The 22,358-nt window shown below is 37.7% G+C and overlaps 1 protein-coding gene across 1 annotated transcript in view; it reads left to right on the top strand.

Moving 5' to 3' along the window:
• The window catches only part of LOC116174674 (neuroligin-1-like), a 168,828-nt gene that overhangs the window by 30,625 nt on the left and 115,845 nt on the right, over positions 1 to 22,358 (top strand). Inside the window, exons 2-4 of the mRNA XM_031492620.1 lie at positions 12,412 to 12,561; positions 12,837 to 12,893; positions 19,950 to 20,033. Of these exons, the coding sequence (XP_031348480.1) occupies positions 12,412 to 12,561; positions 12,837 to 12,893; positions 19,950 to 20,033 (291 nt within the window). The remainder of the gene's footprint in view (positions 1 to 12,411; positions 12,562 to 12,836; positions 12,894 to 19,949; positions 20,034 to 22,358) is intronic.

Here is a 22,358-nt window from a genome sequence, read left to right on the forward strand (position 1 = left end):
TCAAAAACTGGCAGAGGAACATTTTATTCAGTTTTCGTTGTATAACACCACCCCACAGTCCGTGTGCGCGTATTTCGAAACACCCTGTATAATATTTTGTTACAAAAAAAATTAGTTACCGGGCGAAACCGGGTTTTTGAGGCAGGTGAAATGAATAGAAATTGGGAAAAAATAATTAAAACAGCTGAATTTTTTCGCGGGTGAAATCCCGGGGGTTGAAAGGGGTGCAAAAGTGGTGTTTTGCAAATTGTGGCAAAAGTATTAATTTTAGACGAAAATGTTCAATGTAAAAGTTATAGAGATTTAAAAAAATGAGCAACTTTTGTATCTGCACTATTTACACATTACCTCCAATTTTCCTAGATAAACCGGAAAACCTGTTTTTTTCGTTTTTTATTCCTATTTTTGTGAAAAAAAGTCGTAGGAGTTTGAAATTTGGAGGAAACAGCTTGTTTTATGATAAAAAAGAAGACAATTTTTTGGGCCCGTAAAGTTGAACCGTTTCCAAGATCTCACGATTTCTGAAAAAAACCACCTCTTTTTCAAGGGGATGAAAAATCTATTTTTTTCATCGTACAGAGGTGCGCGGGGTAGCAAAATTTTCGGGAAGACTTATAGTTTTAGAGCTATTTAGCCGGGACTAAACGATTATTTTATATACAGTACTCAGTTTCAACACAGATTTAATAAATCTGTGGTTTCAAGTATTATCGTATTTTCTTAGCTTTTATTGTTCTAGAGACACTTTTGTACAAATGAAGTGCAATTTTCAACGCTGAGTGTGAAAGAAAAACTGGTAATAAGATTAATGCTTTTTTTCTTACCATCCACAAAATTGTATTTTCTGTCCTTTGCACCAGAAAGTAAAGTTTTCAACAGGCCAGCACTGGTGCCTCGCAAATATTCCGTGTGAGAACAAACACATGTTACGGGAAAAAGTGGTATCTACCACAAACCAAAACTGATGAAACCCCTATGAAATATTCATTACAATGTATGGAATGCGTTGAAACAATTTGTTCTAATTGCGTTTATTTTTAGAAGAAAAGAATTTTAATTTGACATGAAATAATAGGTGAAGAAATGATACAGTTTTTTTCTCTCGCTATAAAAACAAACGTTCATGCGTTGATTTATGTCCTCGCATGTAGCCATCAGCGCATGAAGATGAGTTGTACTTCTGTAATACCAATTACGAGTTATAAATCTTAATTAAGTTCACCAGCATTGCATAGCAAGAAATTTATAACGTTGTTTACTTTTACTAATAACATTTATAATTTTATTTCATCAATCACTCTTTGCCAGCCGCATTGACGTACGCCATGTCAAATTAAAAAGACAAAAATGGCTTTCTGTTTTAAGGCTATTCAAACATTTTACGATTTCGCATTCCGGCTGATCAAATAAAAGGCCACTAAGGTGAAATACAACATCTAAAATTTCACCCACTTTCTAAAGCGATAAAGAGTCAAAGAAAAACCTAATTTGTGTACATAGTCGAAATGTTTAAACAAATTTGATTACAAGGTGTGTAATTTGTAATTGTAACAACTTCGTAAATCTTTACGAGCGGTTTAACTGCCACACTAAGATGCAATAAACTTGCCATTTTCATTCGACGAAAAATAATGGTGGACGCTTTTATTGGTTATGATATTGAATGACACGATTATAACTTTCTTATATGTTTACCATTTTATTTCCAGGGGATTACGATGTTTCTCATTTAAAATACGCTTTTCGTTCCGATGTTAGAGTAAAATATTATTTGAGAAAGCGAGATCATGATCAGTACTCACTTCCAAGGAAGTGTAGGTGAAAGCAAATCACGTGATTATTTTCCAATATGGGCGAAGGATTAGGCTTAAAAAACTTAAAAACTCCGGTACACTCCCTCTTCTTGATTAATTTTCCCTGGGATTTTATCTTCATTGTCATAATTTGTTATAATTTTGTTGTTTTTCATTTTTTAGTGCAAATTCTCCATTGTTCTGCACTTCCGTTCCTAAGTCATTTTCTAATTTTTCACATTCAATTCTTTTTCTCCAGTTGGGTAGCAGCTGTTCCTCTGCGGTATGGCCTTTGAGAAACTCAAGCCGGCTGACCAGAGCTCAAAAGATGTAATAGTTTTAAATATTTTACTTATTTTTGAATTATTGTATCACAACATAGGCAACCAAAGTTGCATCCGCCGTTCACGATTGTGATGGCCGGGTGCAGAGACACTGACATCGGGTATTGTTACGGTTGTCGATGTTGCGGATGGCAAATAAAAACCATTCACGTGTTTTTTCCCCGGTTTCCAAATAAGGCCGACTAGGATAATATAATTAAAAGGATTCTTCTGCTAAATTCAAACAACCTCGTATAGGAAAATCTTTCAGCAACCACAGAGGGCGGTGACAATTGTGTTGGCGTCAAGTCGACTGACTTAAGCACAAATCCCAATGCACTATGCAGCACTAATTAACGTGAACCTAGCGGAATTGACGTTACGGATAGTCAAGCGAGGAGGATGGGCAATGGAATCAAACTAAATATTAAAATTAAAAATAAAAATTAACAGTAAAAAACGTAACGAATTAAATGGAAGGATACTTGGTGGATGAAAACACAAGGTATAGTTTTCTATTTTATTTTATTTTGCCTTTATGTTTGAGTGGGCGGGGTTTCAGCCAAGGCCGCTCTACCAACCCAACCCACTATACATTTACAAATATTCATGCTCGAACCCGGATTCGAACCGGGGACCCTTAGCACCACAGTCCAGTTTTAATTGAACTGCGCCACACGGGTCGGCAACTCGGGTATTTGGTCTGGAGTACACAGGAATAATTTTCTGGTCTGGAATAATCTCGGCAAATGAGCGATGGTAAAATACAGATTCATTATTTGATGGAGGATGAGCAAGAGCTCAGACAAGTGTAGATATAAGAACGGAGCAAGTGCAGTAGATGGGGATTAAGATTGGACCTGGACGGCAGCAGGAGACATCTAACGTAGGAACTTTACAACACCACTTACGGGAGTTTGCAAATAAAATTACTTTTTTGTCCATTTTTCTTCTCTGTCATATTTAGCGCATTTTTGAGAATAAAAAAAAATGTGCTATTGTTTGCGTTTTGTCCGTCCGGACCCACTTCTACCGTTTTGAATTACTTCTAGGGGAATGGTCCTGGAAGTTTTTGCAGTAGGTAGCCTATACCTTGAAGGTGTGTCAGGCGGCCATTAAATTTCGCTGTCTAAAAATGGGGGGGGGGGGGGGTAAACACATGTTCTACCCTTCATGGTATTCAAATGAAAGGTCTCATCGAAATAAATTGGTTTGTACAAACTATAACTTTCCCGTGCGACTCTTTTTCGAGATCAGTGAGCGACGGGGACTGAGGGGAGGGAGTTAAAAATTAATTTTATCTTTAATTGTATTCTAATTAAAGGTCTCAACGAAAGGAACCGTTTTCTACCAACTACTGCCTTTCTTTCTGTCCTCTTATCAAAGTACGGACCAGAGGGGGGGGGGAAGGAACTACTTCATGGTACTCTAATGAAAGGTCTCAACGAAAGGAACCGTTTTATACCAACTACTGCCCTTCTTTCTGCCGTCTTATCAAAGTACGGAGACTAGAGGGTGATGGGGGGGAGTGGAACTAGTTTTATCCTTATGGTACTCTAATGAAAGGTCTCCACGAAAGGAATTAATTTCTACCAACCATAGCCCTCCTCCTCGATCCCTTATCGTGGTCGAGTATATTTCCTTATACCTCAAAAACGGATTGTCGGAAGGGGGTACTCACAAAGGGCGATTGAAACGTCTGCAAGAAATATATCCATTGGTGATGTCAAAACAAAAGCTATTTCGGTTAAAAAAATCCGCTTTAGTTGCACAAGACCTGTGCACAATTTATACTTGTTTCTATTTCTGTAATATGTTCCTTTATCCTAGCCTTTATCTATGTTTATATTTCTACATTCCTTTTCTTTCTTTATTTCAAGAAAGTACTCTTATTCACAATTTTTAAATTAAAAAAATGTGGTGTTATTTGCGTTGTTTGTCCGGATCAACTTCTATGGTTTTTAAATACTTTTAGTGGAATTGTGCTAGAGTACTGAAATTGTTTGAAACATGTCAGGAAAGTAATCTCCAATGTCCTGGAAAATAATTCATGCCAGATAACAAAATTTGAAGCGTCTTGTACACCTTTAAAGGGCAGGCTACATGTTTAAAAAGATTTCAGTGCTCTGGCACAATTCCAATAAAAGTTGTTAAAAACCTTGGAAATGGGTCTGGACGAACAACGCAAATAATAGTAACACATTTCCATGCGACGGCCAATTTCTGTCAAATTTTGTGTCTTTAGTGGTATGAAGTGGAACTTTTCAAAATGGGTAGGGGGGCTCAGGTTCAAACCTTCATGGTATTTTAATGACAGGGTTCAACGAAGGGATTAGATTTATAGCAAACACCAGGCTTCTTTCCTACTCTTTATCGAGATTGGTAAGGGGGGGTTAATAACTTGTTTTTCCTTCAACCCTTTTTCCCGATCTCTTATCGAGATGGGTATAATTCCTATCTCAAGAGAGAAGAGTCGGAGGAGAGCGCAGTGTATATTTTTGAATGTGTCATGCGGTATTTAAATGTTTATACATTGTATTCCGAAATATGACGTAAATACGACAGCGGTTAATTCTTTGGCTTATTGTATTACTAAAAGTTCATATAAACAGGGTGTTTAAATTTCAATATTTTTTATGTTTTTTTTATATCTCTTGCAGTTTTTGAGATATTTTGCTAACATATAGAACAAACAAGGATGGTGGTGAGGAACCTTAGCATAGGCGACCAATTACAACTACCGACATTACTGGCGTACGCGGACGATCTACTCGTAATCGCGGATAATTTATAAGACACTGAGGACTTCGTCCAGGCCATCGGGATACCAGGTACACCAGGAAATGGTCGACCTACAAATATACAACGAAAAGAGCTACATGATGACAAGAGTGCCAGCAAACAACACCCCCAGTACAAAGAAGGAGAGAAGACCATAGCCGGGAAGGAGATAACCAAGAAGCACAAGATCAAATATATGGGAACGTATGTACATAAGCAGCACCCTCAGCAGGCACAACGCAGTGAAAGACAGAATAACCAACGCATTCAGAATCACACACGGAATCTGGAACTTCATACGAGCGAAGTAAATACCGGACAGCTTGAAATGATGATTTACAACACGATCGTAGCACCGACAATCTTATACTGAATTAACACTTCAGCGCCAACAAAGAGCAACAGACGAACATTGAGGAGGGCGGAGTGGAAGGCACTCAGGATACTGAAGAAAACAGCAACCTCACAAGAAAGCAGAGAAGAGAACTATTAGAGGAAAAGACGTTTGCCAGGAGACTGAAGATGAGGCAGATGAGATACTGGGGACATTACCAACAGGAGGAACAAAGACCATAGCATTCGGGCTGTCAAGATTCTATGTGCCTCGGAATGGAAGGTAGGCCGACCCTGCCAAACATGGAACACCACCATAAACCAAACGGTAGAGGTCTCGGGGATTACCATGGGAAGATGGGAAGAGAATAGCAGAGACAAACATCAAAGGAAGAAAGAAAGCAGAAGAATACTGGAGGTGGAGGAAGAATCAGCCACAAGGACAAGTAGCCAAGGGGAGGAGGAAAAGGGGACCGAAAGTAATGCGGGGAGAGGACAACAATAAAAAGAGCCTAACACGAGGGAAAACAGGAAAGGGAACGAGACCAAAGGATAGGAACATCGGAAGCCAATGAACGCCCGGAGAAGAAGCTATCACTAGAAAGCAGAGTTCCCTCTAAGGCAGAATACCAGTGGCGAAGCTGTGGCCGTACCCGTTCGGGTCGGATAACATCCAGTTAGCCGCCCCCCCACAACCCCCCCAATCCACAAAATCCACCACATTGTTTGGCATATGTCGCGGACCAGCGCGATGGCAACAAAGTAGTGGAGAAACGTCCCTGATAGTGTCTACCAGGGACGCATCCTCACGACAGTTGACTAAATCCTGGGAGAGGCGGCGACGCCAGGCATATGTCAAAGTTTCAAGTTTCAAGTAACCGTTATTAAGAAAAAAAATCAATTTTTGTTAGGTAGCTAGGTAAATGAAACCATAATTTTTAAAAGGGTCCAGTAGGCCCTAGTTTTGATATTATATAGTGTTTTTAATTGTCAACAGTTGGCATTGAAAATTGTATCGTGTGTTTGCATATGTTTATACAGTAAAGGTTTAATTTGTTAAGTATACGGTGGAACTATAACACCCTGTAGATCGGTAACGAAACGTTTGCAGCCCTATGTTTATACGAACTTGTAGTCGTAAAATAAGGCAAAGAATTAGTCCCTTCCGTATTTACATCATATTTAGGAACATCCTATATGTAAAAAACCCCTCTCCTCTCATAAGTAATCATTTACCAAGAATAAACTTTTGCACCAGTGCATTCTAACATTGTTTCGGAAGCAGATTGAGTTATACCAACTTTTTGCTGGTCGAGTTAAAATTTTAAGTGCGATTATCTTGAACGCCGTATCGGAGGAGGGTAAGTGCCCACAAAAGGGAGAATGGAACGTTTGCACTGGTAACGTGCGAATAGCTCGAGAACAAAGTACGTATAGGAGGAGGGTATTCACAAAGAGGAGATAAAACGTCTGGACGACACATATTGATTGGTATGACTCAAAAATTCAACTCAAATCAGATTAAGACAATTTTATCTCGCTTGTGAATTGTTGAGACTAAGGATGACATGGGAAAATAAATATTTCGGAATATATCAACAACGCTACAGAATTTTCTGCATCGGTGCCCAGAAGACAAATTTTTTGAGTCCAACGGCCCGTGTGGCGCAGTTCACTGTGGTGCTAAGGGTCCCTGGTTCGAATCCGGGGGGAGCATTTAAGCACAGCTTAAAGTAAGCTGTGATTTAAGCATACTGTACAGCCGCTGGACGATCAGGCCAAATGATGCAATTTCATTGGTCCGCTCAAGGACGGGCGGCGACAGCAATCCGAATGAGACCGATAAGAGCTGTCTGCAATCGCGCAATAATCAGGTGTTCGTTTTAGTAGTGTAAATTATGTTGAATTGTATTATTGTTTTGCCCAAATAAAAAAATAATATAAACCGTTTTTTGCTTCAAATAAGTGATGATATAGGTATTACCAGACGCTTTTAAAAATAAAATCGTTTAGCTCACGGTACTGATAATAACAAAATGGTAATTCGAAGCAATATAAAGACATTTTTTATTAAATTAATAAATGCATTAATGAGTTTGCCTTCTGGTAGGCCATCCACAAAAGGTACAAGAAAACGTTCTAGCAATTTTCAGTTGAATATCAACCTTAACAGACCCAATGCTAAATCCCTCGGACAAAATCATTATAATAATGAATGAAATGTACTTATTATTATAATATAATATAAACACCTGAATAAATACTAAAGGGAAATTTAAAAAAAATGAATTTCCTTCCACGTTGCCATGACGCCACAGTGTTCATAAGCACTCGTGGTATACATTTTCAAATTTAGGAAACGGATAATGTATATTTAATAACTACACTTCGACGCGCGTTGTTTCTCTATTTCATTTGACCAATGAAATTGCATTATTTTGCTTGATCGTCCAGCGACTGTGCAGTATGCTTAAATGCGTCCGCGCATGGATATTTGTAAATGTATAGTGGGTTGAGTTGGTAGAGCAGCCTTGGCTGAAACCCCGCCCACTCAAGAATAAAGGCAAAAAATAAAATTATATCTTCGTGTACGTTACTGCGAAGGATATTACATGTTGGTACAATAGATCTGTTATAAGTTGGCCAGTCGTTTGTATGCGCAGTGGTCGGCACATATGATGATGGTGTTACGTTACGCCACTGCCTATTGTTTTGCAGGTTTCGTGCGGCCGATCCGAACTTTTTGTCGTGTGAATTTTTACACAGTAGCTTCTATAAAAAACCTTCTCTGTGGCTTTACAAATTGCGTTGTTCTGGTTAAAAGTTCTGCCGAAAACAGGTGGGCGTTTCAGGATAGATACCAAGCGATGTATGTGTGCGAGATAGTTGAGTAAAACTGTCGATGCCCTTTCTGACTCAAAACCATAAATAGTAGAAGGTTTAACTCGGCTTTGGTGGTTGATAAACCCGGCAAGTTTCTACTCTGAAAGGATTTAAATATTGGATTGCAGTCGTGAGCACGTCACAATAAAGTAATGAGTTGCGACTACCACGAACCTTCCTTTAAATTATTCAATTTTCCAGCTTATAAGTAAAAAAGAAGGAACGGCGGTGGTGAACTGATGAAGGGGCGATTTAATAAATGAAGTGAGTAAGATTGCAGATTCAGCAAGCGCGTACAAGTTAAAAGATTGAAATGTAAATGAGTCTAATTTAATATAAATTATGTATAAGCTAAGCGATCAATCAGGAGCATTGTGTCGGTATCCCAAGTAGCTGCGATCTGTCTATGCATTATTCATTAAATAAAATTGGTTCATGTTTTAAGTACTAAGCTTACAGCTCTATATCTTCCTCGGGATCACATCGGGGGCGAACATTCTAATCGATTCCGTTGCTTATTAACCCCTCGATTGACTTACGTAGTACCCCACACACAAAGGCATAAATACGACGGCTACAAGGTATTAATAAAAGCAAAACCTTACGTGGGCACCACACGGTTATAAATTTATTGTGGTCATTTCTCTTTCTTTATAAGATCCTGAGCGTTCTTTGTATTTGAAGGTGGCAAGAAAAATTGTATGATCCATCTTAACATGTTGTTAGGCCAGCTGTATTTACTGTAAACCTACTTACTACAAACTCATTATTACTATCTTTTTTGATGTCAAAGATTTATCATCTTCTTCTCCAAGTATCGTTTCGTTACGTTGATTTTTAGAGGAGTTTATTAATAGACAATCCCTGACCCGAGCAAGTCTCCCTTATAGAAGAAGGTCAGCTTCTTGACTAGTTTGTATTCAATATTCATGTAGATTTCCCACACTTAATTTTAATGAGGTGATAAATCACCGAAGTATAAATTAATAGAGAGTTGTACGTTTATCTAAATGTGGTTTTATCCACGATAACGACACCCCGTTTCTTCTATTTACTTTGTTGGTTAAATAAGTGAATTTTACGTAACGCTGCCGAAACCACTAACATTATGCGATAATATATATTACTCCTCTAAAGTTGGGGTAGGCGTTCCATGGGGAAATATGACAACGAATATCGCTATGGTAATTCAAAGCGTTATCTGTAACAATATATTGTCGACATAATAACAGTAGGAAATTTTGCAAACAGAGTGAAACTGAGTGCTTAGATATTTACTCTGCCACAACGATATTTTGTGTAATAATTATGGCTTTCATGTACTTTGGGCTTACTTATGAAAATGAAAAACTTGGAAAAAATACACCGTATTCACAGTACACCTTAATTTTAGCTATGATTAATAAAGTATTGGACTGCGTTATGTTTTCGGACCAATCGTGAAACTGCATGATTATATCGAAAAACATGTTGCTGTCTGTGTATTACTTCTTTAATGCGTATTATCCACAGTCATATGAAGACCCCGAAAGGATCGTTTTGTAATAAGCTCTATGCTCAAAGATACGACTCAAATTGCCACTAAATTCGATAGGGAATGCGTCACCGGATCTCCATCTTTCTCCAGATTTGATTGGCTTTGTATGCCAAGTGTGAAGTCGGATGCGGTGAGTTATACTCACTTCTTTTTCGTCGACTGAGCTCTTAACTTTCGGTCGGTTCGAGCGCACTGATGAGTGGCATTACTCGAGATCGATTGTCCACGGAAACGCGAACTGGCATTAAGGGTTGAAATGGCTTGCGCTTTACAGAACCAAAGTTTAAGGTTAAATGGTGACGTCATTGGACAGCTGCATCTGCAGTAAACTTTACAACGACCGTAAACCAGCACATATTTCATTGAAATACTACAGTTGTATTCATGAGATGTGTTAAGTCAAAGCAAGTATACATTGTCCACAACTCTTGTGCAGACTGCAGATAAAGCGCATTTTTTAACCGAAATAGCTTAGTAAATGATTGGGTTATAAGGTAGTAACATGCTATCGATGTTTACTTTCTTGGTAGGCAGATGATTAATGGGGAGGAGTCAGATTTGAAGGCCGCTTGGCATACATTCAAAACCCTCCGACACTCTATTCTGCACTGAAAGCTTTGACATTATCAATAGATTGACTTTTATGAGTACCCTCTTTCGACACTTCGGTGTCAAGGAATTTGCTTCAACTTCACCAATAGATATGTCTAGTCCAGTCGATTCATTTTGCCTCTGACAAACCGTTTTCGAGATATTCGCTCATAAAGTTTTTAAATCACCAATGGATATATTTGTTCCAGACGTCTCAATCGCCCTTTGTCAGTACCCTCTTCCGACAATCCGTTCTGGAGATATAAGGGAATGTATTCGACCATTGTAACTTGTAAGGGGTCGAGGAGGAGGACTATGGTTGGTAGAAATTAATTCCTTTCGTCGAGACCTTTCATTAGAATACCATGAAAGATAAAATTTATTGTAGCCCTCCCCTGCCCACTGATCTCGAAAGAGTGGCGCGGTTTGTGCAAAGGTAATCATTAACTTTTTAGCACCATTCATTATAATTTACGTTAGCTGCTCGCATATTTGGGCAAACTTAATTTCAATTAAAAATAATTGATGTTAACCGGATCCTTGATTTCTCAAGGGCGAATTATTAATAATAATAAAGCGTCAACCTTAACTGTAACGAAGCACACGTTTTCCGCCTTGAAGTTACCAGTTTTTGGTGATCACTCTGTAGATAAACACCCGGTATCTAGAAGCGTTTCAGTCGTGTTAAGTAATTATTAGATGGTTGTGGTTTCCTGTTTTAATTTAAAACGAGCATTACAGCTGCAAGAACATGCAGGTTTACGCCGGTATCGGTTGATAAGGGACCTTTAGCTTTGGTTCCAAGGGTGTTAATTAAAATAAATTTAGAAAGACTATTAGGAAGATTAAGTAAGTGTAATTAGTGGTAGATAATTTAATGAGATGCAGTAAACAACATCCGATGAAATCGAGACGGATCTCAAAAGATGCGCTATTATTTAATTTGAATTTTAAGACCAATTACAGATTCTTAGGACGTCGTCCGCAGACCTCATAATTAATTAAGGAAGTTAATTTTTGGATGTAGATAACATCGGCTGGGAAAACCGCCGTTCCCTCCATTGCATGGCCTCATTTTATAAAAAGTAAAGGGGGGATCTTTTACCTTGTGCATCTTTTTTTTATTGCCTTTATTTTATAGTGGGCGGAGTGTTAGCAATTTGCTAATCTTCCCACTCGACCCACTATACAATCACAAACAGCCATGCCTGACCTGGGATTCGAACCCTTGTAGCCAAAGTTAGAGCTACTAACGTAAGCTCATCTGAGCTACGCAGGTCGGCAAGTTTTGAGCTTTTTCGTAAATTTACTGTGGCAAACGTACCGTATTTAAACCATCGATCTTTTGCCTTTTGCATATTTGCCAGTGTTTCCAAGTGTTGCCAAGTCACGTTAGCTTAATCTTTCTCACCGTTCCGTTGAATTAAAAGGCAACCGTTCGATACTTTTCTGTTAATTACAAGGGGGACAACGTTGTTGTTCCCGTTTTTGATTTCCCGTACCTGCCAGTAATTAATTTGTGCGTTGTTGCTCGCGTTCCCGTTAGGGCAATCTCTATCGTGCCCGTGAACCGTAATTCTGCTTTCAGATCCTGCACTAGGACTAGGCCCAAACTTCTGTAAACTTTATGATCTTTACAAAGTAAATAAAAGCAATAATTTGACATGTTTATCTAATAAGGGCCTAAACTCACTTGAATAAACAAACAAGAACCAGCCATAGCGATAAACAAAATAAATTACGCAAACTAAAATCATACGAAATATTTATGTTTCACTCTAATATTCGGTTCTTAAAGAGGGAAGGGGAATCACGATCTATTTTTATTGGACCGTGCTGTGGCATCGTGTCGCACATGACGACCGTCGAGATACTCCCGGTTGGTTCATTCAACACAACGCCCTTGATTATAGTTAGCGACTTGCCGTTGTCGATATTTTTATGCGTAAATCAATAGCATTACGTATCAACCAATCGACTTTTATACGTTACTAAAAACTCGAAATTGTCGAGTAGTTTGTTCGAGGTGAGCGTGATGTGGGTTTGTCGTAAATAAGAACGACTTAGTTTTTCTTAAAACCTTTTTTGTTAATGAAATTGAAAAAGTATGATCGTACCTTGAATCAGTTGTAATAATTTACAATTATTGAACGATTTTCCTTTGTTACAGCTTGCGACTGCCATCCGATCGGCGCATCAGGAAAAACTTGCAATCAAGCAACAGGCCAATGCCCTTGCAAGGATGGGGTTACCGGAATAACCTGCAATCGATGTGCGAGGGGATACCAGCAGAGTCGGTCACATATCGCTCCTTGTATCAGTAAGTTGTTACCAATAATACCTATCTTCATTATTGTTTTTGTTACTCTATAGTTTATTTTTTTCTGCGTACCTGCACATATATGCACATAAACCTTTCTGCCGCACCTTAAAAATATCATTATGTAGATTACTTTTTGGTGGTACCAAATTTAGCAATCAATTATTCTTGTCATAATTACAATATTGTGCGAGCAAAGTGGCATTTTCTAAGACGCAATGTGCACTGATCGACAGGCTTAAAGTAAACGATACTCAACATTAAACTATTTACAGAGGAGGTACCAGAAGCTCACGGCCATAAATTTGGGGACATTTTGAGATTTCCTGAAGGTACGGATTTCTGATAATGATATTTTTTAATACTAATAGTTCCATAACAGCATGCGGCTCTTTTTCCAAAACTACGGAAATACTATTTCTTTCTTCATTTTGTTGTGTAGAAGTATTGAACCGGCGTGGTTCAACGTCACGTACTTTTCTTGTAGTCTGCTTTAAGTAATAGACGTACCGTTCTTCATTTACATTTAAACAATGGAAGAGGGTGGTGAAGCTATTAAAATAATAATAGCGCTGTTTCATTTCCGGACATTTTATTTATTAAATTCTTCTGTTTATTATAATGTTTGCATACTTACCACCGGCCATGGTTCCACACGATGCGTCAGTATTAGAAAAAAGAATTAAGAACATAAACTGGCCTTAGCATTTCGAAGGATGAGGTACCTAACGAATCATTTGTGGAAAAATAACTCAAAACTTTGGTGCTTTACTTTGACGTTCTTGTCTATCTGGAAGCCCCGATCAGATAAGAAAACAAACACACTATTAATAGCAAGCTGTAATTGAAGGGTGATTCACTACCAAAAAAATAAAAAATATACACAATTCAAAATCAGACAAATGTAATAATTAAATTTTGAAAACTTTTCTTAAATAACTCAAATTTGTAATTTATGGAAGGAGAATGAAAGATTCCATACGTTTTTGATCGTGGTGGCCTACGTGCAGTTTTCAGTGTACGGTATTTTGCGATTAAACAGTAAGTAATTTGCAGCTCTAAAAAGTAAAAAAAAACATTCTCAACAAATAAGGTAAATAGTTAAAGCTATACGTTATTTAAACTTGAATCATAGAAAAGGTTTTTTGTTTTACATACTTTGAAATAGTCGCATAGTCGACAGAACACTTCTTTGCTGTGAGTAGCTGCAGGCTGCAGATTTTCTTTGATACAATTATTTACCTGAGTAAGATAAGTGTAGTCCGATTAGCGATGATTAACTGTGAAAATCCATTCGTAAACTGATGATAAACGGGTGATTGATCACCATTTTCCTCACACGTAATTTCTTTTCCTGCAGTTTTCCTAATTCGTAAGGTAAATACCGGAGTAGTATAGAACAATTTAACACCTTCTGCAGGGGCACCTCTAAAAAGCATTATGCGGGTCAATCTGTAATTAGGCGCAAGCCTGTTTAGGGCCCATAACAAGAGGAACAATAAATAAAATAAATTACCAACGCAATCCTACACGAATACTTATTATAACATAAATGTAATTATGTGGTTTTATTTATTTACAAATTGGGTAACTAATAAATTTATTACAGTCTCAAAAGTATTAATTTATAACAGTAATTATTATTTATCGCTTACAATTTATAATGTAACACAAGCGCATCGAAGTTGGAACTGTCTCGAAACACATTTCGGTTTGCTTATATAGCAAACATTTCTAGAATGTTCTTGATTGCTCAATGTCGCTTTAGAATGTTGTAGAACAAACACGTCATATTTCTCGGAAAGTTTACGGCACATCCGCCTTCGCCGATGACTAATCTTTCATGGCGTCTCGATGTCTATCGAGATTTCTTAAATGTTCGCTACACTACCTCCTTCTTAAAACTGTTGCGTCTGGCAACACGGACGACGGCGGTAGCAGAGACACAGTCCCAGGTAACTTTGGTTCTGTAACGCGAACTTGCTGGTACTTGCACGACGACCTTGTGCATCTTCCATTATCCTCTGGGGTTGTAAGAACAGGCCAATATTTCTACTCCGTTCCCCTGGAATACCACTTGACGTTGAAGGTAAATTTCTCTTACGCGCCCAAATCGGAACTTGCCATACGGCAATACCTCGAGTCACCTTGACATCTCTGGCAACACGGATAATACCAAAGTGTGTCTTCTGAGTTCCGGAGTAATGTGCCGTAAATTCTGCGGAAGTGGAGTTTTCAGGATAAACCTCTCGAGGTTCCATTAATCTCCAAACGTTCCAGGGGCATTGCATAAACCAAAGGGCATGACCGTCCTATACTAAATGCTGTCTCTTCGCGATGTTCAGGGTCAGACCAACGTGCCAGTAGCCGCTTTTCATATCTAGGGTGAAAGTCATTTCGCATCCGTAAGCGTATCTAGCGTGTCATCTATTCGGAGCAACGGATAACTCTCTTTTTTTGGTACGTTATTCAATTGGCGCATAACCTCGTGCTGCCATCTTTCTTCTTCACTCGCACCACATGTGAGGTTCAAGGGCTGCTGGATGGTGCTGTTATTCCTTGACTAGTCATGTAGCCGATTATCTTCTCGGCTTCGTCGCATTTGGCCCATGGCAGTCTGCTTGGATGTTGCTTAATCGGTTAGGCATCTTCCGTATTTATTTTATGAGTTACCATATTGCTTCTTTCTCTGAAGCAAACGCATCTTGGTACCAGCAAATCAACCCTTAACCTGGTCCTTTTGGCTTGTCAAATTTTTGCACGAGGCTGTAATTATGCCTTGAAGCCTTTTTGGGCACACCAAAGTGCCATCGCCTTTAGCTGTCTTCACACAACGTGCCACTGCTGCTACTGGGGCACACGTGCCAATCTTAGTGTCATTCTTTCACTTGGTCGGGAAAGAGTTCATATTCATCAGCCGAAGAGGCGTTAGTATGTTGTTTCAGCTTGCTGGCCAACTTCGAATCCGGCCTTCATTTCTTGCATTTTAATTGCAGCAGTTCCATTTTTCTAATCGCTACTGGCATAAACAACATTAATTGTTCACTTAAACAAACCCCACACCTGAAGCCAGTGTAACGCAAATTTAATTTTATTATTATTAATTAACCATAAATTTATAACGGTCTTGAAATGAATTAACTTATAACTGCGCGAATTATTTATTACTTTGGCGTTGAAATTAGAATTGTCCTGAAACGCAATTGCTTATATAGCAAACTCGGTCGTTTTCGGGTGCTACCGAATACATCTGAGACTTCTAGAATGTTCGAAAAGATTCTGTCAAATACGCCTTCGTTCTTTATCACAACAATCACATTTTCAATAGTAGTATAACGTAATAGTTATTTATGTATTAAGGGCATAATAGCGATGTTTATATTCTCGAGGGCGACGAGTTAAAAAGCTCGGGGGCCTATGGCCCGAGAGCTTTTTAGTCGCCCGAGAGTATAAACATCAGTTTATGCCCGTGGTACATACACAATTTTATGTTTTACAAATAGTTTTCTTCGTCAAATTTCGTTTACAAAATAATTCATTATGTTTGATCGAGTATGCGTGGTTCAAATTTGTTAATGTGATTGAAACCATCCAAACGTCAAACGTAATTTTAAATAATTCAATTCATCGTGAATGAGGAAGAAGTTCCAGAAACTATACGAAATAAAGCCAATCTTGTGATTTAGTAGATATTGACAATCAATAATTGACGTTTCTAATTTTCAATGACCTGCAAATATTGTTTGTTTTGTCATTAAGTATAAATGAGTTACTATGGTGCTACTTAATGCCCTAGGGCATAAAGTGGTACTTTATGCCCGCGTATCACAGATATAAAATGTGCTATTATAGGTCAGTAAGACATAAATTTAATTACGTAATTTATTTTTTTACAATTAATTATAACAGTTCTTAAATCGATTGATTTTTTAACAATTAATTATTATTTATCATTCACTTGTATTCAGATTGCTAACATGTCAACACTAGCGCGAACTATTTTTCACTTCAGCGTCGGTGTTGGAACTGGCCTTCAACATATTTCAATTTGCTTATACAATGCTTTCAATATTTAGAAAACTAGCGAAAACTAACATGCCGTGTGCTGTCAAGATGCGCGGTGTCTATTGTGTTACACGGGTAGATCGTATCGCACAAATAAATCTTCAAAGTGAAACATTGAACAAGTTGATGTAGGCCTTTTCTGTGTGATATGGTACACTGCATGCTAGACTGCATAAGCTGAATCACGATTTTCTCCATATTTACCACCCGCATGTTAATAAGGGGAGGTATTGCATTGGGGTAAAAAATGACTCCCCACTTTTTTGACGGAAATACACGCTTTGAAGCACCAGGAAACCGAATCAAACACAATCTCGATGGTATCATCAGTCTGTCGGCCCGTCTGTACTCTCATTTCATTAAATTTGGTCCACATAATTTTAAACAAAAAAAAGGGCGGAATCGCGCATGCGCAGGTGTGCGGGTGGTATCTGTACTAACCACAGCAATATCAATGTATATCAACCATATTTATGCTTATTTTATGTTGTACAGCAAACTGCTGACTTTTTTCAAATATCTTAAAAAATACATAGGGACTGCGTTTGAAAAACAAAAGTGGTACCATTTTCGGTTAAACCAGAAGTGATACCGGAATTTTCGATATGCGATCGGAGAGATCGTAATGTCACATATAAAATTTCATTTGATAAATTGTTCGTATCTCTTCAAATAAAAGAGATATTGTCCCTTTTGTCTCAAACGCACTGTACAGTAAACGGCAAGTTTCTAGATAGATCACGGACATTCGCGAGAATTCCCAAATACCTGCAAAGTCGGCATATTGCATTTTTCAGTAACACTACATTTTTTATAGCGCCTCGATGGCGGCTGATGGCGCCCCGATGCCTGGGATCGTCGCTACAGTAGTACATTATTCACTTTATTTTATTTTTTATTTTAATGTCTTTATTTTATAGTGGGCGGAGTGTTAGCTAATTAGCTACTCTCCCCACTCAACCCACTATACAATCACAAACAGCCATGCCTTACCTGGGATTCGAACCCAGGAGCCTTGTAGCCAAAGTTAGAGCTACTAACGTAAATTCATCTGAGCTACGCAGGTCGACTTTAACATTGATGCCTTCTTGTGAAAGGATGCTGCTATAGTAGAAGCTAATGATTTCTGTGACCAAAAAGATGTTGGACGTTCAGAAGTTCTCTTGTCGAGAACTGTTGTTCTCTATCTTAACTCCTATTGTAACGGAAAATTTGATTGCATCTTATTGCCCGGAATTGTACGACTTTTAGGATCTCTTGTCTTAATTTACATTTAGAATGATTGTAAAGTCACCACCTTAATGCATTTCATTCTCGTATTCCGATCATTTGGTATTGTTATAACGATAGCTAACGGTGATGATTATGTTATACACACCTGATGCATAATATTTCTTGTAACATGTACCGGGCGACCCAATAAGACTGTTCCTCGGCCATATTTCGGGAACCGTTCGTTGTATGACTTAGAGGTAAAAAAAATTATTGGGTAAATCGGTTATGAAGAATCGCTGGAAAATATTTTCAAGTTCTAAAAATGACCACCAGAGGGTGTAACTGCCATCTTAAATTTTAAAATTGCATTTTCTTTAAATTTCGCATAATAAACTAAACATTCTTTTTTCGCATTTTTAAAGAGAACCAGTTTATCTATCATTTTCGTAAAAACAGAAACTCAGTTATTTAAAAAACAAAGATGGTGTGGGGCGTTCAATTGTTTTTGCAATAACCTGCTTTAACTTCTTAACCGTTTGACCGATTGTAACAAATTTGCTATCGTTGAAAAGAGCATTCCTTGGGCAACAAGAATCAACCAAAATATAGTTAATTTAGTTGAATCCTTCTCCTCCAGAGAGCTAGTTTTGACACTATGATCTAAAATCCTAAAAAAAATCAAAAAATCAAATGGAATGATATGACTTTTTCTTTATAAAAATGTAGCCAAATAACACCCAAAGAGGTCAGTGAAAACCGTTTTTCAAAATCTCGGTCCTAACCTCAAATATTGGGAAAATGAGATTAATTAATTAATTAATAAAAATGCTTACATTGTATCTTATTTGACGTATTTCCGGTATTTGCCGATGGCGCGAAAGAAAAGCACCCTACACTTTTAGGTAGGACTTGGAAAATTAAACAAATGAAACACGATGCATTATAAAATAATAACAGCCGTAATTTGGAAATTATTCTGCTGTGTTTACATTCAGAAAGTGCAGTTTTTTGAATTTGTAATCTTTTCTAAAATGCCGATTTTTAACCAAGAAGCATTTAATATGCTGGCGGCGATGGTTTGTGGTCGATTCGGATAACGCAAATAGAACATGCGGGCAGCGATGGTCGCATTTTGAAAATACTCAAAATATATCATTGATTCTCATTGCCCAAGGTTTTAGTTTATTATGCGAAATTTAAAGAAAATGCAATTTTAAAATTTAAGATGGCAGTTACACCCTCTGGTGGTCATTTTTAGAACTTGAAAATATTTTCCAGCGATTCTTCATAACCGATTTACCCAATAATTTTCTTTACCCCTAAGCCACATGACGAACGGTTCTCGAGATATGGCCGAGGAACAGTCTTATTGGGTCACCCGGTACAATGGCAATAATACAAAACATTTTGTTGATAATAGGTAACATTCATATTAAATGTTATATCTGTTATATAGGGAAAAGATAACAGGGTTACATAAGCAAATATATGGGAAAACGAAACATTTTGAATATTTGCAAAAGTGGGCGGTTTTTCCTGAGAAATAAATTTTGAATTTTAATGATGCTGATTAAAGAATGGTCTTTTATAATATCAATGGTGTAAAAACGCAAGTTTTGCTGAGATTCACCTATACAAAGGTTTGTAAACGTAAATATCCCGCTAGAGCCAACAATTGCACAACCTTTTAGCGTAGTAATAATAATTGAATGATTTATTGAACTTCACACCAAACTTGCCGTAAATAGTAATTAAAAGTCACGTTTTATTGCTCGTCTTCGTTTGGGCTAGTTTTATGTATATTTTTTCCAATATTAGACCCCGTTCGCTTCAAGACAACAAATCGCACCGGAATGTATCCAGAATTTTTATTTTCGTGTAGAAGGAGCTTGCACATACTCTTAACAAAACCTGATCTCCAAAAGAGCGCGAGTAACATTGCATAATAATCTATAATAACAATCATCATAATCATCGTGTTGTTATGTCTAACCAATTAACTTTTTTTTTCTGTGGTTTCCATGCATGCTGTTATTGTAAGCTTACCTCTTCCCATTTAACGAAATCGAAAAGTTATTCTAGCAATGTTTTTTTATTATGCGTTATAGAAATACCGATAGTCCAAATGATGGCGACCGAGGAGCACGACGACGGAACGGACAGAAGCGACCCCGAAGAGAATTCTACGGGCGGTAAGTACTTGCATTCTTTTAATTTTTACGTCTCCCATTTCATGACTAATTGACAACCGCTTGGCGCGCTTTTACCATGATTGTTTTTTTTTAACAATTCCTTTCGCATGACTGACAGAACGAAGTTCGAAGTTGAGTCGAGGAAAATGCGAGTTCGTGAATGTTATTTCCCCAAAGAGGCCGCGTTTACAGTATTAAAGTCCCTAGATATTCAAAGTACAGCCACCAATATAGCCAATTAATGCGAGAGATGACCTATTCTTTGCAAAAGACAGGTGTACCAACATTAGCGTAGAAATGGCTAATGTTATTAGTTACAAATATTTGAACTGATTACTTTAAATTGTGTCAAAACTCTAAATTTTATTAACTGCTTCAATAGCGTACAAAGGAACAAAGATAATAAATGTTCCTAGGTGATCACCTTTTAAATCTAACCTGACTTTAATATTGTTTTAACATTGATCTAATTATGTTGAATTTTTAATAATCGTACTCATAACGCACTGTTACATTAGTCACTTAAATGGGAATAGCTTCACAAACTGAAGCTATGCTATGGTAAACAAATAATGTATTCATTCAATAATGTACACAACAAAATTGTTTACTCGAACTATGTACCAAAATTGTAACAACTCGGCCGCTAATTATTTATTTTGAAGTCATGTTGCTTCTGTAGCCATTAAAATCGTGCAGACGAAATCTCACAGTCGTTACCCGTCTCTCCCTTTTTCTATGTACTTCGCTAGTTAGATTACCGAAACGGATCCAACGTAAATTTTGCCGCGACGTCACTTTTGAACCAATAGCAGACAAGCATTTTTTTGTTTATTCTGCGTTTTTGTCTCTGCTAAAACGGAACCAGCAAAGTTTGATTCTTAATCGAATAATTTTATTTTTACACGAAAAACTAGAGGTTAAAAGTGTGATAAAATCGCGACAGCTTTAGCTGGAGCGATTTTATCATATGTGTTTTTGATCGAGTTTTTTCCAGGAAGCAACAAAATTTGAGCGAATTAAAAATAAAATTATCCTGGTTTAAAAAAAAACCAAGATCGAGTGTATTTTAAGGAGATTAATAAAAGACAGTAAATTTTACAACCACATATTTACGCATTCCTATGCGCTTTTTTATCGCTGATAAAAAGCTACCTAGCTTTTAATCAGATAAAAAATAATCTGATTGGTTAGAATTTGAAACAATCACCAAGCTGATTGCTCGTATATTAATGGAGTGTATTAATCGCTGATAACCTGACGCCTACTATCCATACGAAACGATTCACATGCATATTTACTCATCTATAACATTTTTGTCGTTATCGGTTCAGTTTTCAGTCATTTTCATGTTTCGAAGGCTTTAATGGTTCGGATGTCTCAGTATCTTCTTTAACGTCTTCTAATTGTCTCCTGGATCTTTAGCGGCAGCTTTAAGCGCCTTGTTTAGCTTTTGCAGTGTTGTTGCCTTTATTGTTATCTAGCGCTCTTTTGTTTCGCGTATTCTGTCTTGTAATGAACCACTTTCAAAGTCTTCGGTGCCAAAGTTTCCATTACTCTTAGTGTCCAGTATTTTATTGCTTTCAGTGTCTTCGTCATTATCCTCTTGAGTGTTACTTTTACTGTCTTTCTAGTACCTTCGCAGGCCCTACTATCACCAGAGCCTCTAGTGTCAGTAGTGACGTCACTGATCTCAATGTCCCCAGTGTGTTCAGTCATCAGTGTCGTGTCTTCTACTTGGCATTTTGTTGTGCTCATTAGTGCCATTATTAGTTCCTTTTTCTTCAGCTTCTTTTCCGTACATCCTTTAACGTCTACTTAATCATCTCCATAGCGCCTGCTTCATTTTCTTTTCTTTTCGTCGGTGTCTCCTTCCGGATAACTTAATTAAGTGAAGGTTTCACATAGTCCGAGGAATCCCAAAAAATAGAAAAAACCAAAGAACCAAAAAAAGTATTTCTACCTAAAGAACCTATGAACCTGAAGTAGCGAAAGAAAAACAAAAGAATCCGAAAGAAGTATAAATTGTGCACAACTCTTGTGCAGATAAAGTGCATTTTTTTAAACGAAATAGCTTCTGTTTTGACAATCACCCTTTGTGAGTACCCTCTTCCGACAATCCGTTCTTTAGGTATAAGGGAATATACCCGATCACTATAAGAGGTCGAGGAGGAGGGCTTTGGTAGAAATTAATTCCTTTCGTTGAGACCTTTCATTAGAGTACCATGAAGGATAAAACTAGTTCCACTCCCCCCCTCCCCCTCCACCCCGTACTTTGATAAGAGGACAGAAAGAAGGGCAGTAGTTGGTAGAAAACGGTTCCTT

The sequence above is a fragment of the Photinus pyralis genome, unplaced genomic scaffold (genome assembly GCF_008802855.1).
Source record: "Photinus pyralis isolate 1611_PpyrPB1 unplaced genomic scaffold, Ppyr1.3 Ppyr1.4_LG6, whole genome shotgun sequence".
Lineage (NCBI taxonomy): Eukaryota > Metazoa > Arthropoda > Insecta > Coleoptera > Lampyridae > Photinus > Photinus pyralis.